We start from the raw sequence: 15,189 nt of genomic DNA, 5'->3' as shown, positions 1-15,189 counted from the left end.
ATATATATATATATATATATATATATATATATATATATATATAATATTAAAAGTGTAAAGACCCTTAGAAAAGTGATTTGAACTTTTTGCCGTTTGCTCTCGAAACGACCGTTTCCTCATATTTGTAGAATTTCTTTTTTGGCAAATTCAGAGGTACTGTAATATTGTAATACAATTAGTACAATTAGTATATATGCAATACAATTTATTTTTGGCAAAATTTACACTTCTAAAATATTTAGAAATAGAATCAATTAATTTTTTTATAGTGATCAATTAGAAAAATACTCCTAAAATAGTATAGAAAAATACTCCTAAAATAGGACTCTATTAAGGAAATACTTCTATAAATATTGAGATGCACGTTAAATTAGAGAAGAAACTGATTTACTTATTGGGAAAACATGATTGATGCTCATCTAACTTGATTCGGTTGCATGTCTAGATTGATGGATGTTTAATTTTCTAACCCTCAACTTCTTCACTATTTTTGTCAACAAAATAGAATTCAACGTGTGTGGATATATGTATATATATCTTTTTGATTTTCATTCAAGTCATTCTTTAGTGTCAAAATTTTCGCTCAGACAAGAATTATTTCATCAAAACTGAAGTTTTGTGATCACTATTGTATTATTTTGTTATAGTTTAGATGTCATAGATGAATTTACAGGTGGTAGTAGATGAATGTCGGTCGGCTTTGGAAATTTTTTTTAGGTAAAGGTTAGGTTTAATTGTATTATTTTTATATCTCTGTTTTGAGAATTTTTTTTGTGTAAAGGTAGAGTTTAGTTGTATTATTTTGATATCTCTATTGTCATATTATTTTGTTATAATTTACAGGTGGTAGATGAGTGTCGGACGGCTTTGAGTAAATTTTTGTGTAAAGGTTAGATTTAATTATATTGTTTTGATATCTCTATCATCGTATTGTTTTGTTGCAGTTTACAGGTTGTAGATGAATATCGATCGGCTTTGAGATTTTTTTTTTTTTTGTAAAAGTTAGGTTTAATTAATTAAACTCTCCAAAAGATGTTGAATTTATTTATCATATTCATTTTTATTATTTAAACAAATATCCTAACGTTTAATATAATATAGTATATAATAATAATTATTACTATTAATAATCTATATCTATATCTATAATCTATATAATATATTAAAAGTGTGAAGACCTTTACAATAGTGATTTGAACTTTTTGTCCTTAAAAGACCTCCTTTAGAAAAAACTATCTTTTCACTATTTTCTTCAATTTATTATTTAATTATTTTTATTATATTAACTAGACTCCTAAAATATATGGGGTTCTTAAAACATATGGAAGGACAATCAATTAATATTTTCATTAGAGAAATACTCCTAAAATAGGATAGAAAAATACTCCTAAAATAGGATTCTATTAAGAAAATAGTTCTATAAATATTGAGATGCACGTTAAACTAGAGAAGAAACTGATTTACTTATTGTAAAAACATGACTGATGCTCATCTAACTTGATTTAGTTGCATGTCTAGATTGATGGATGTTTAATTTTCTAACTCTTAACTTCTTCACTATTTTTGTCAACATAATAGAATTCAATGTGTGTGTATATATATGTCTTCTTTATTTTCATTCAACTCATTCTTTGGTGTCAAAAAATTTTTCTCAGACAAGAATTATTTTCACCAAAACTGAAGCTTTGTGATCACTATTGTATTATTTTGTTGAAGTTTACAGGTAGTAGATGAATGTCGGTCGACTCTTTTAATTTAAAAAAAAATGTCGGTAGACTTTACGAAATTATTTTAGGTAAATGTTAGGTTTAATTGTATTATTTTTATATCTCTGTTTTGAGATTTTTTTTTGTGTAAAGGTACAGTTTAGTTGTATTATTTTGATATCTCTATTGTCGTATTATTTTGTATAGTTTACTGGTGATAGATGAGTGTCAGACGAATTTGAGAAATTTTTTGTGTAAAAGTTAGATTTAATTATATTGTTAGTGAATTGAACTTTTTGCCCTTCGTTAAACAAGTCCGTTTTAGACAAAACTGTCTTTTACCCTTTTTCCTACAATTAAATTCTTCAAAATAAATTATACTAATTTTTTGCTACAATTAAATTCTTCCCAAATTTAGCTTTTTTTTCCTAGATTAAAACACCAATTCCCCCCTACTTGATTAAAACACCCGTTTTAGAAAAAGTTAACCAAGTGATTATATTTGGAAAAGGTTTGTTTGCTATTTTGGGGGCGTAATATGTTGGACATTATTTTGGGAGAAAAAGTCGGCCAATTTTTTCTTCACAGGAAAAGTTTGCCTATTTTTTAAAAACGTATTGAAAAAGGTTTTGGCAAAAAATTTTAGGCTTACCTATTTAACCTTTTTTTGAGACATATTTGAGACGGTAAATGAAAAGTAGCCATAAATCCATAAATATAGCTTTAATAGGAAAATCTAGAAATTTACCTTTAATAGAAAACTTGTCCATTTATTTTTAATATATTTATTATTTACTATATTCAATATAATAAAGGCAATTGTATAATTATTGAAGAATCATCCAAAAAACACCCTAAATTTCTCTATAATTAAAATCTTTTCAAATTTATCTTTTTTTTCATTTGTTTTTTGCATCCTATTTAGTTCCTACTTGATTTCTTTCAACCAGAAAACACCCACCTTTTACCCTACTTGGTTTCATCAAAAAACACATTCAACAATTGTTCATTGTTAAGTATATAAACCCTTAAGTATTTTTCATTGTTCATTGTTATAAACAGTTGCGATCTTTCATTATTTTTCGTCTCAGCATAGTTTCAACAATTTATTTTCAAGTTTTTTTCATTATATCATCTCTCCCTTTTGTTAATTTAAACACAATATTACTTGCTATGCCAACATAAATTGCTTAGCTAAAATATATGAATTAAATGTGCGTTGTAAACTTAATCAGTATTTGTAGGTTCTTTTAATGTTATACTTGGATTTCCTATAATATATTGGACATTGACTTCAAATTGTTTGATTATTTATTCATAAATCGTGATAAGCTCTTATTACTGTCATTTGGGTCGATACATTGATGAGTTAATTTAATGCATAGAGTTTATTCAGAAGCAATTGTTGAGGCACTTCTCACATAAACATGATTGTCTTGTCGTCTCGATTCTCCACTCCAATCCTTATATATCCTAGCATCACCGCTACACCATTGGAGATCGGCTCTGTTAGTGTCAACATATTTAATTTGCATTCTTCTCTTGTTCTAAAAATCATGGTATTCTTTTGTTTTCTGATTAATTCTTTTATAAGGTGAGTGTAACGTTTTCACTTTGGTATGTTTGAGATGACGAAGGATCAGATGCTGGTAGATTCGCCTTTAAAAGAGAAGTTTTGTTGTGAAGTTGATCGAGTTGTGCTTCGTTGAGTTATAGTTGGTGTCCTTGGCCATGTTGTTTTGAGGTGCGTCTCTCAATCATTTAAACTTTAGCTTTTGTGGATATCTTCTTTTTTTTTTCTTTTTTTTTTTTGGTTAATTGTCTTTGTGGATATCATGTTTTAAAGATCTCATTGATATAAGATTTTCGTATTCAAGTACAATTAGCAATTTCATTACGTAAGAGACGTGAGAAGACATGCATATGATAATACTGACTCACTTCTTCCTTTCGAATTTTGGATAATTCCCGCAATTTGTTATGAACTTTGGATACTATGAAAATGGACAAATTCCATGAAGTAAATATAAAAAAGAAAACTGTGGAAGGAAGGGGAGTCACAGAACTTTCCATTGATACGACATGCTATTTTTACCATTCATTTTCTTTCAGGATTAGTCGTGGTCTTCCAAACTTAATTTACCGAGAGTATGGACGAATCCCTCACTTTATCCATATGTGTAAAAGACACTAGCACTTTTCATTATTCCTTCAAATTCATCAAAATAAATGAGGTTTTCAAAATTCAATCATATATGTTAATTGATCAAATTAAATTAATTATTATGAATCTTTATAATTTCTCTTTACTATCATTTTAAGGCTTCTTTACTAGCTTTCGCACAACACACAGTTGTTAACAACAAGATCATAATTTGAGTTCAATCACATTGTAAGGTGACAATGAATTCAGACTTATCGGTTGATGTAGTTTTCACGAATATCCTTATGCCTCTTTTTAAAATTCATAAAAGATGAACAAGAATGTACTAAAAATGAAAATAAGGTGACAAGAGATCATTTGTTGGTCTACCCAAATTCACTCTATATTATTAATTTATTATCCAATTTGTAGAGGTTGTAACACTTTATATTATTAATTTATTATTCAATCTGTAGAGGTTGTAATTTACGTAATAAATCACCCTAAGTTCAAAAAATATGCTACTAACGGCCTTTGAATCATTCTGAAATTTTAGAAAAGAAGAATCAAGAAAATATACAAAATTGTACCCACAATCTTGATAATAAAATCACTTCTATTTATTTATTTATTTATTTTGTTATTGCAATTTATTTTTAGATAAATTTTATTTTTAATGTCTACATGTGTTCTTCATTAACAGATATTGCAATATACAAATTGTCTTTTTACTATTTTATTTATTTATTAGTATTTAATTATCTTTATAATATTTAAAATTTAAGAATTTCAAAAAAATATGACAACAAAAAACATATTTAAAAAGAATCCTAAAATATACAATAAGAGAAAATTATATCGTGGATCCTAATTTTTGTATGATTTGATATGACAAAGTTGTAAGCAACCTAAACATTAATTACACTTTTTGTTTTCAACTTGGTTTAAGATTTTGACTTTGTAATAAATTAAAATGTTTGCTATTAAAATATTTTCTTATTTGAATTATGTAAAAACTCTTAATTTGGGCCCAATTAATTTGATAAATTGTTCTTCTCTTCGCTCTTTCAAGTCTTGACATTGAATCACAATGGAAGTGATCAGCGTCGTTTGTTTTGGAGGTTAGGGTCCATTGGTGTTTAAGAAGTGACAACAAAATATTCAAAGATTGCACTTTGAGTGTGTTGCTAGGTGAGAAATTATTTGAGTGGTTCTACGTATCTTTTTCATATGCAATCAGTTTATATTGTTTATATATATAAGCCTACTACATTGATAGATAAAAGTATATATTTTTTTTTTTGTCTTTCTCATGTGTATAATAAACGAATAGGGAACTCTTTTTTTATTTGTTGTATTGGACAGTGACAAACATTTTCCCTATTTTAAAAAATGTGAACTTAAGATGTTTACAATAGCAGGTCAGTGCACTAAAACTTCCACAATATGCGGTGCTCGAGGAAGACTGGACCACAAGAATCTAGGGTAAGGTTGTTGCGCATAATAAAACATTCTCTTATATACCTTAATTTTCTTATTATTTGTAGAAAGTGATGACACATTCAATTAATATAATAGAACTTGAAGTCGTATTTATATATATATATATATATATATATAGTATATAAAACAACACTAAAAGGACAATATAGGAACATCAAAATATTAGAGATAAGCTCCTTTTTTTTTTTTTGCAACCAAAATATTGATATTGGGAGATTGACAATTAGCCAAAACACTCAAAGATGTAGTGGTGATTCTATGAGACGACACTTGAATGTTAGAGGAAATAGTGAATGCACACCTCATACAATAGATCTATAAATTATATCCTATGTAGAAACAAGACGTTGCTTAGTGTACATGTAATTTTCTTCTTTAACATTAAATACATGTGTAACGCATGTATACTAAACTAGTATAAGTTAAACTCAACCCGTCAACCGCAAGGAATTACGTATGTGACTCTGATTAAAGTAGCTCAAGAACGAAAGTTAATTATTATACCATACAAAACTTGTTTTACAAATAACTACACTACTGCAGTCTAGGCAAAAGATTGTTAAGGGCAATAACAATATTATCATAACATTCCCATACACGTGGCACATCCTTATCCCTAGCTGCAAAATCCATTCTTGAAACATTATTGAACAAAAGTGAATACATTTTCCTCAATTCAGGCCTTTGTTTACCTGGTTTAGCTTGAATTATAGTATACATATCTTGTTTCAACAAAGCTGAGCTTTTTCTCAAAGACTTTTGAGCTTCTTTCCATGATTCTGCCTCTAATAATTCTTTGACTTGTAATAAATTATGTGCATGCATTTGGATTCCATCTTTTGCTTCCTCAAGTGTTTGGTCTGGAGTTGTGATTCTGAAATCAAATGCGTTGGCATTTTTTTGTTCACTTAGAAGAAGGGTGAATGATGTTGGGACTATAAACAGAGTTGTTCTTCGATTGAGGGACATTTGGGTTGTGTTTCTTGATTTGTTTAAGGTAGAAGGAAATGGGATTAATGGTTGTTGGTTTGGGTTTTGAAGTAAAGGTAAAGGTAGTACTGACATTTTAAGATATGGAGTTTTTGATTGTTTAATTTAAGACTGAATATTGTTTGGAGAATATTTGATAGAAAAATCTAAATCTGCAAAATGACTAGAGAGAAACAAGATGAAAATAGAGAATTGTAAAGGAAAGAAAAATATATTATTGGAGAAGAGAGCCCCCGGCGAGGATCGAACTCGCGACCTTTCGCTTACGAAGCGAACGCACTACCACTATGCTACGGAGGCTTGTTGATACCTTATATTTCGGAATAAAGGTATTGTTGTTGAACTCGAGAACCCCTTTGAATTACCAAAACTGGCCCGTCCAGTTTAGTTAGGTGCTATATACTAAACACCTTTGTGTTTTGATATAAGCCAATAGTATATATATTCTGTTATTTTAAAACTAAACACTCAAACTCTTAAATTATATGCAAAAATAACCACTTTTTATCTGACGTAGTAAATGTAAAATATCAACAACAACAAAAAACCCAGTGTATTTCCACAAAGTGGGGTCTGGGGAGGGTAAGATGTACACAGTTCATACCGCCACATCCGAAGGAGTGGAGAGGTTGTTTCCGATAGACCCCTGGTTCAAGATAAAGAATAGTAAATAGAGGGGGGATGGATGACATAAAAGAAAATCAGAAATAAGAAATGATAAAAATAGTAATCGCTGAAATACGAAATACGAAAAAATACTGGCGACACGAAATAAGACAAATAGGAACTAAGACATAAGAAAAAGGGCACCTACCTATGTACACAGTCCTAGGGTTACTTCCCCGGCTACCCAAGATCTCTCCTAACTACATGCTACAACCTACACACTCACACTAGCCTTCTACCTTATCCGCGCCTTGCACACCTTCCTATATAGGGTCATGTCCTCAGTCAGCTGAAGCTGCTCCATGTCATGTTTAATCACCTTCCTCCAGTATTTCTTCGACCTACCTCTACCCCTGTTCGCAATAAATTTTCATTAACGTTGAAAATTAACTGCAAGCAAAAAATAAAATAAACAAAACGAATAATTTTATTTAAGGTAATTTTGCGGGCACAATTTCGTTATTCTCTCGATTCTTCTCTCCTAAGTTTTTTTGTGATTCGAGGGCTTTTGCAGCGTGATTCTCGAATGTAGGATGATTTGAGCCTCCTAGAAATGTGTTTGGATCTTCAGGAATTGTTTGACAATACTTCGTCTTGTCGAGTTGATCTCCGGGCAGAACTCCGTTAGTCAATTCGTTGAAAAACTGTGTAGTCAATGTAGAAGCTTCCTCCAATGCTTGCAGAATGTCCTCCTTTTTCCTTTTCTCCTTAGAATGTTATGTTACTCCTCTATTTATAGTTGTAGGGGTAGGCTTAGTTGCTTGTGATTGGCCGAAACATGTCACTTTGCCACTTGGCGCCTTTTGACTGGTTGTTGAGTTTGAATGAGATTTCTACATCATTTGTACATGTGGAGGCGTCTCATTGGTCTTGGATTTGACTGGGATGCCACGTCGCTCGATGAGTTTGGGCTTCAAGGTAAGATAGACCTTGATGAGGAATACAATAGGCTTATTATTTTTTAAGCCCAAAATAAGTTTAAACCCAATAAAATGTGGATCAAATTTAAATTTTATATGAATTTGATCCAATAAATTTTATGTGTCTACAGTCACGATAAATTCCATATCTTGACGTGGAAGTATCAAAATCAAGTTTTATTTTTTGCATTGGAAAGTAGATTCGTAGAGCTACGTCTCACGTGGAAACCACAATTAGATTGCATCCGAATCGTTCCAGATATTGCTCCAAAAACAGCCTTCTAATCTTGGTTCGCTGGTTATTTCAGCTTTGCGCAACGTCACGATAAATTCCATATCTTGACGTGAAAGTATTGGAATTAGGTTTCATTTTTTGCATTGGAAAGTAGACTCACAGATCTACGTTAAGCGTGAAATCCATTAGCATATAACCATTATATTTTTAGGTACTTTTTCAATGTTGCAGCCTAAATCTTATGATATTCTATTTCTCCTCGGACTTTGGATACTTCATGAATTTCATCATCTACTTCAAGTTTTGGGCCGCATCACTTCCGCAATATGTAGAAGGCCAGACTATAACATTATTCAATGTGCCACAAGTATTTTTCTTGTCGAGAAGACTTTATTGCTTGGGAGATAATGAAGAATCTTTTTGCTTTAAGACGACATCTTCAAAGGACTCCAAATATGCATTCAAGCTTCATACTTTTCCTTTTTTTTTTTAGAGCCGTTCACAGTTTAGACTCATGCGGTCCAGGAGCGACATGCAGTTTAAGCTCATGCCTTAAGGAGCGTTTTGACTTGCAGTTTAGGCTCGTGCGTCGAGGAAAGTCTTGACTTGCAGTTTAGGCTCGTGCATCGATGAGCATTTTGGCTTGCAGTTTAGGCTTGTGCATCGAGGAGCATTTTTTACTTGCATTATAAGCTCGTACAGCAAGGAGCATTTTTTACTTGCAGTTTAAGCTCGTACAGCAAGGAGCATTTTTGACTTGAAGTTTAAGCTCGTGCAGCAAGGAGCATTTTTGACTTGCAGTTTAAGCTCATGCAGCAAGGAGCATTTTTGGCTTGCAATTTAAGCTCGTGCAGCAAGGAGCATTTTTGACTTACAATTTAAGCTCGTGCCGCAAGGATCATTTTTAAATTTCAGTTTAAGCTCGTGCAACAAGGAGCATTTTGGGGAAGAATTCTTGTAATGTAACTTTCCTTACAACCCTTTGTAATGGAGGATGATTGCACTTCAATTTGATATTTATTGCCCCCATTGGTTGAAGCAGATTTACACTTGATGTTGTGTCGACTTTTGAAAGTTGGAGTTTAGAAGCCTTTTGACATTTTTTTCTTTTGCAAGCGATCAATGTCCAAGTATCACCCTTCTTGCTATTGGAGAAGTTATTTTGCATGGATTTGCTCATTGTTTTCTTCAAGGATGGAACCCTAATTGGGTCAAAGCTCCCAAATTATAGCATGATGATTTTTTCAACTTTTGGTGATTCCACAGAGCGCATGGCTTGTAGAGCTTTTGAAATTGAACCTTTCATATGGTGCAGTTTGGCGCTAACATGATTTGCGTCAACTATATCACCATCATCAATGATGATCTTTTTCTCTTGCATTAATGTCATGATCTTTTCCTTCAAGATGAAGCATTTTATGGTGTGATGACCAACAATGCGGTGAAATTTGCAGTATTTAGGATCATCGACTTTGTTTGATTCTTCAGGTCGCTTTCACTTAGGAAGTTTAATAACTTCTTTGGCTAACAACTTGTCAAGAATTTCAGGAACATCAGAGTCGGGAAAAGAATATACCCTTGCTTGTAACTCTTTCAAGGTTGGTTGATTTTTCACCTCTCGCATTTATTGCTTTGGAGCTTCCTCGTTTAACTTTTGTCTTGTAGGAGACTTCGTAAATCTCACAGTTGTCGTCATAGCTTCTCCAATTTGGTTTTCAGATGAGTCTTCGAATTTTGTGACTTTCTTCCTAGGATCAAAAACAGATGACGCCATTCTATGACTTGCAATAATTAGCTCCATGTCATGAGCGCGCGTAGCTAATTCTTCAAAAGTTTGAGGCTTAATTCCTTGGAGGATATACACAAGGCCCCAACGCATCCTTTGAATGCAAACTTCAACCGCGAAAGTTTCAGAAAGTTGATTCGTGCAATCAAAGCTCAATGTTCGCCATCGATTTACGTAATCCAGTACAGGCTCATCTTTACTTTGTCTTGTGTTTGTCAACTCCATCATGCTAACCATACGACGGGTACTGTAGAAACGATTTAGGAACTGACTTTCTAGTTGCTCCCAACAATCAGTTGATCCAGACTCCAAGTCTGTGTACCAATCAAAAACGTTGTCTTTCAAGGAGCGAACAAATTGCTTGACAAGAAGATCGTCGTGTGTACCAGCACTGGTACAAGTCTCAACGAAATGAGCGATGTGTTGCCTTGGATTTTTCTTTCCATCAAATTGTTGAAACTTTGACGATTGATATCCAATTGGCATTAGTAAGCCCTCGATTCGCTTAGAATATGGCTTTGAGTATCCTACGAAACTTTATGACGGACCGTCATAGTGTGCCTTGATGGTGTTTGCAATCATATCTTGCAGTTTTGAACTGTTAGAGTAGCCACTGAAACGGATGGATCATCGCAGTAATTGTCACTTATCTTGATGAAAGATTCACCATGATTTTTTTCTTGCGGTGTTAGATTATAATTTGACTCTCCAGGATCGTAGAGATCTAACTTTCTCATAAGTCGGGAGATTTGATGATCTTTCTCATCAACGGACTTCTTCAAGGCTTCAATGGTTTGCTCCATCATTGCAAATTTCTCATCTAAGTCAATTGCATCAACCATGAAGGTGTTGACTTTCGTTGAAGTTGGAGAATTCATCAAGTTTTCAGATTCTCCAAAGTTGAAGTCAGTTTCAAACGGTTTATCTGATAACATAAATGCGGAGTTGCCCCCAGGGGTTGTAGTTACTGCCGAAATTTGAGATTTTCTCCTTTTTGTCATCTCCAAAATGGTGAAGTATTGGGATCTATCCAAAGCACAAGCGTCGAGATTGCGTAGATTGATGGGGCCAATAAGTTTGATCTCAGTAGACGTGGCAGTAGTAGACTTCTTGCATGAAACTTCATTGATTTTTCTGAAGTTCATTGTAGTAGTTGAATATGTGATTTTCTTTGACTTGTAGGAGGAAAAAATGAAGAGAGGAACTGGTCCCACTGGGCGTGCTAATTTGTTTGCAATAAATTTTCGTTAATGTTGAAAATTAACTGCAAGCAAAAAATAAAATAAACAAAAAGAATAATTTTATTTAAGGTAATTTTGCGGGTACAATTCCATTATTCTCTCGATTCTTCTCTCCTAAGTTTTTCCGTGATTCGAGGGCCTTTGCAGCGTGATTCTCAAATGTAGGATGATTTGAGCCTCCTAGAAATGTGTTTGGATCACCAGGAATTGTCTGACAATATTTCGTCTTGTCGAGTTGATCTCCGGGCAGAACTCCATTAGTAAATTCATTGAAGAGCTGTGTAGTCAATGCAGAAGTTTCCTCCAATACTTGCAGAATGTCCTCCCTTTTCCTTTTCTCCCTAGAATGTTATGTTACTCCCCTTATTTATAGTTGTAGGGGGTAAGCCTAGTTGATTGTGATTGACCGAAACATGTCACTTTGCCACTTGACATCTTTTGACTGGTTGTTGAATTTGAATGAAATTTCCACATCATTTGTACATGTGGCGGCACCTCATTGGTCTTGGATTTGACTGGGATGCCACGTCACTTGATGACTTTGGGCTTCAAGGTGAGATTGACCTTGATGAGAAATACAATAGGCTTATTATTTTTTTAAGCCCAAAATAAGTTTAAACCCAATAAAATGTGGATCAAATTTAAATTTTATATGAATTTGATCCAATAAATTTTATGTGTCTATAGTCACGATAAATTTCATATCTTGACGTGGAAGAATCAAAATGAAGTTCTATTTTTTGCATTGGAAAGTAGATTCGTAGAGCAACGTCTCACGTAGAAACCACAATTAGATTGCATCTGAATCATCCCAGATATTGCTCCAAAAACAACCTTCTAATCTTGGTTCGCTGGTTATTTCAGCTTTGCGCAGCGTCACGATAAATTCCATATCTTGACGTGGAAGTATTGGAATTAGGTTTCATTTTTTGCATTGGAAAGTAGACTCACAGATCTACGTTAAGCGTGAAATCCATTTGCATGTAACCTTTATATTTTTCAGGTACTTTTCTAGTGTTGCAGCCTAAATCTTATGATATTCTATTTCTCCTCAGATTTTGGATACTTCATGAATTTCATCATCTACTTCAAGTTTTGGGCCGCATCACTTCCGCAATATGTAGAAGGCCAGACTATAACATTATTCAATGTACCACAAGTCTTTTTCTTGTCGAGAAGACTTTATTGCTTGGGAGATAATGAAGAATCTTTTTGCTTTACGACGACATCTTCAAAGGACTCCAAATATGCATTCAAGCTTCATACTTTTCCTTTATTTTTTTGAGAGTCGTTCACAGTTTAGATTCATGCGGTCCAGGAGCGACATGCAGTTTAAACTCGTGCCTTAAGGAGCGTTTTGACTTGCAGTTTAGGCTCGTGCGTCGAGGAGCGTCTTGACTTGCAGTTTAGGCTCGTGCATCGAGGAGCATTTTGGATTGCAGTTTAGGCTCGTGCATCGAGGAGCATTTTTGACTTACAATTTAAGCTCGTGCAACAAGGAGCATTTTTGACTTGCAGTTTAAGCTTGTACAGCAAGAAGTATTTTTTATTTGAAGTTTAAGCTCGTGCAGCAAGGAGCATTTTTGACTTGCAGTTTAAGCTCGTACAGCAAGGAGCATTTTTGACTTGCAATTTAAGCTCGTGCAGCAAGGAGCATTTTTGACTTGCAGTTTAAGTTCGTGCTGCAAGGAGCATTTTTGACTTACAGTTTAAGCTCGTGCAGCAAGGAGCTTTTTGGGGAAGAATTCTTGTAATGTAACTTTCCTTCCAACCCTTTGTAATGTAATGGAGTATGGTTGCACTTCAGTTTGATATTTATTGCCCCCATTGGTTGAAATAGATTTGCACTTGATCTTGTGTTGACTTTTGAAAGTTGGAGTTTAGAAGCCTTTTGAAATTTTTTCCTTTTGCGAGCGATCAATGCCAAGTATCACCCTTCTTGCTATCGGAGAAGTTATTTTGCATGGATTTGCTCATTGTTTTCTTCAAGGCTGGAACCTTAATTGGGTCAAAAGTCCCAAATTGTAGCATGATGATTTTTTTAACTTTTGGTGATTCCACAGAGCGCATGGCTTGTACAGCTTTTGAAATTGAACCTTTCATATGGTGCAGTTTGACGCTAACATGATTTGCGTCAACTATATCGCCATCATCAATGATGATCTTTTCCTCTTGTATTAATGTCATGATCCTTTCCTTCAGGATAAAGTATTTTATGGTGTGATGACCAACAATGCAGTAAAATTTGCAGTATTTAGGATCGGGAAAAGGATATACCCTTGCTTGTAACTCTTTCAAGATTGGTTGATTTTTCACCTCTCTCGTATTTGTTGCTTTGGAGCTTCCTCTTTTAACTTTTGCCTTGTAGGAGACTTCATAAAACTCACAGTTGTCATCATAGATTCCTCAATTTGGTTTTCAGATGAGTCTTTGAATTTTATAACTTCCTTCCTAGGATCAAAAACAGGTGACGCCATTCTATGACTTGCAATACTTAGCTCCATGTCATAAGCGTGCGTAGCTAATTCTTCAAAAGTTCGAGGCTTAATTCCTTGGAGGATATACACAAGGCCCCAACGCATCCTTTGAATGCAAACTTCAACCACGGAAGTTTCAGAAAGTTGATCCTTGCAATCAAAGCTCAATGTTCGCCATCAATTTACGTAATCCAGTACAGGCTCATCTTTACTTTGTCTTGTGTTTGTCAACTCCACCATGCTGACCATACAACGGGTACTGTAGAAACGATTTAGGAACTAACTTTCTAGTTGCTCCCAACAATCAATTGATCCAGACTCCAAGTCTGTGTACCAATCAAAAGCGTTGTCTTTCAAGGAGCGAACAAATTGCTTGACAAGAAGATCTTCATGTGTACCAACACTGCTACAAGTCTCAACGAAATGAGCAATGTGTTGCCTTGGATTTCCCTTTCCATCAAATTGTTGAAACTTTGACGATTGATATCCAATTGGCATTAGTAAGCCCTCGATTCACTTAGAATATGGCTTTGAGTATCCTACAAAACTTTATGACGGACCGCCATATTGTGGTTTGATGGTGTTTGCAATCATATCTTGCAGTTTTGAACTGTTAGAGTAGCCACTGAAACGGATGGATCATCGCAGTAATTGTCACTTGTCTTGATGAAAGATTCACCATGATTTTTTTATCGCGGTGTTATATTATAATTTGACTCTCCAGGATCGTAGAGATCTAACTTGCTCATAAGTCGGGAGATTTGATGATCTTTCTCATCAACGGACTTCTTCAAGGCTTCAATGGTTTGCTCCATCATTGCAAACTTCTCGTCCAAGTCAATTTCATCAACCATGAAGGTGTTGACTTTCGTTGAAGTTGGAGAATTCATCAAGTTTTTAGATTCTCCAAAGTTGAGGCCAGTTTCAGACGGTTCATCTGATAACATAGATGCGGAGTTGCCCCTAGGGGTTGTAGTTACTGCCAAAATTTGAGATTCTCTCCTCTTTGTCATCTCCTAAATTGGGAAGTAGTGGGATCCATCCAAAGCACAAGTGTTGAGATTGAGTCGATTGATGGGGCCAATAAGTTTGATCTCAGTAGACGTGGCAGTAGTAGACTTCTTGCACGAAACTTCATTGATTTTTTTGAAGTTCATTGTAGTAGTTGAATATGTGATTTTCTTTGACTTGTAGGAGGAAGAGATGAAGAGCAGAACTGGTCCCACTGGGCGTGCTAATTTGTTTGCAATAAATTTTCATTAACGTTGAAAATTAACTGCAAGCAAAAAATAAAATAAACAAAAAGAATAATTTTATTTAAGGTAATTTTGCGGGTACAATTCCATTATTCTCTCGATTCTTTTCTCCTAAGTTTTTTCATGATTTGAGGGCCTTTGCAGCGTGATTCTCAAATGTAGGATGATTTGAGCCTCCTAGAAATGTGTTTGGATCTCCAGGAATTGTCTGACAATATTTCGTCTTGTCGAGTTGATCTCCGGGCAGAACTCCATTAGTAAATTCA

At 33.9% G+C, this 15,189-nt stretch overlaps 1 protein-coding gene and 1 non-coding gene across 2 annotated transcripts; both read right to left on the bottom strand.

Annotated features, from left to right (window-relative positions):
• Nucleotides 1–5,820: 5,820 nt before the first annotated feature.
• Nucleotides 5,821–6,614, bottom strand: LOC107865923 (psbQ-like protein 3, chloroplastic). Its single transcript, XM_016712111.2, has one exon. It carries the CDS (start codon nucleotides 6,415–6,417, stop codon nucleotides 5,887–5,889), a length of 531 nt encoding a protein of 176 aa, XP_016567597.2. The 5' UTR covers nucleotides 6,418–6,614; the 3' UTR covers nucleotides 5,821–5,886.
• TRNAT-CGU lies at nucleotides 6,571–6,642 on the bottom strand. Its single transcript has one exon. It is a non-coding gene; the product is annotated as a tRNA-Thr (tRNA).
• Between the last annotated feature and the right edge of the window lie 8,547 nt (nucleotides 6,643–15,189).

Source organism: Capsicum annuum, chromosome 3, assembly GCF_002878395.1.
Source record: "Capsicum annuum cultivar UCD-10X-F1 chromosome 3, UCD10Xv1.1, whole genome shotgun sequence".
NCBI lineage: Eukaryota > Viridiplantae > Streptophyta > Magnoliopsida > Solanales > Solanaceae > Capsicum > Capsicum annuum.
This window is presented reverse-complemented; position numbering and strand designations above follow the sequence as displayed.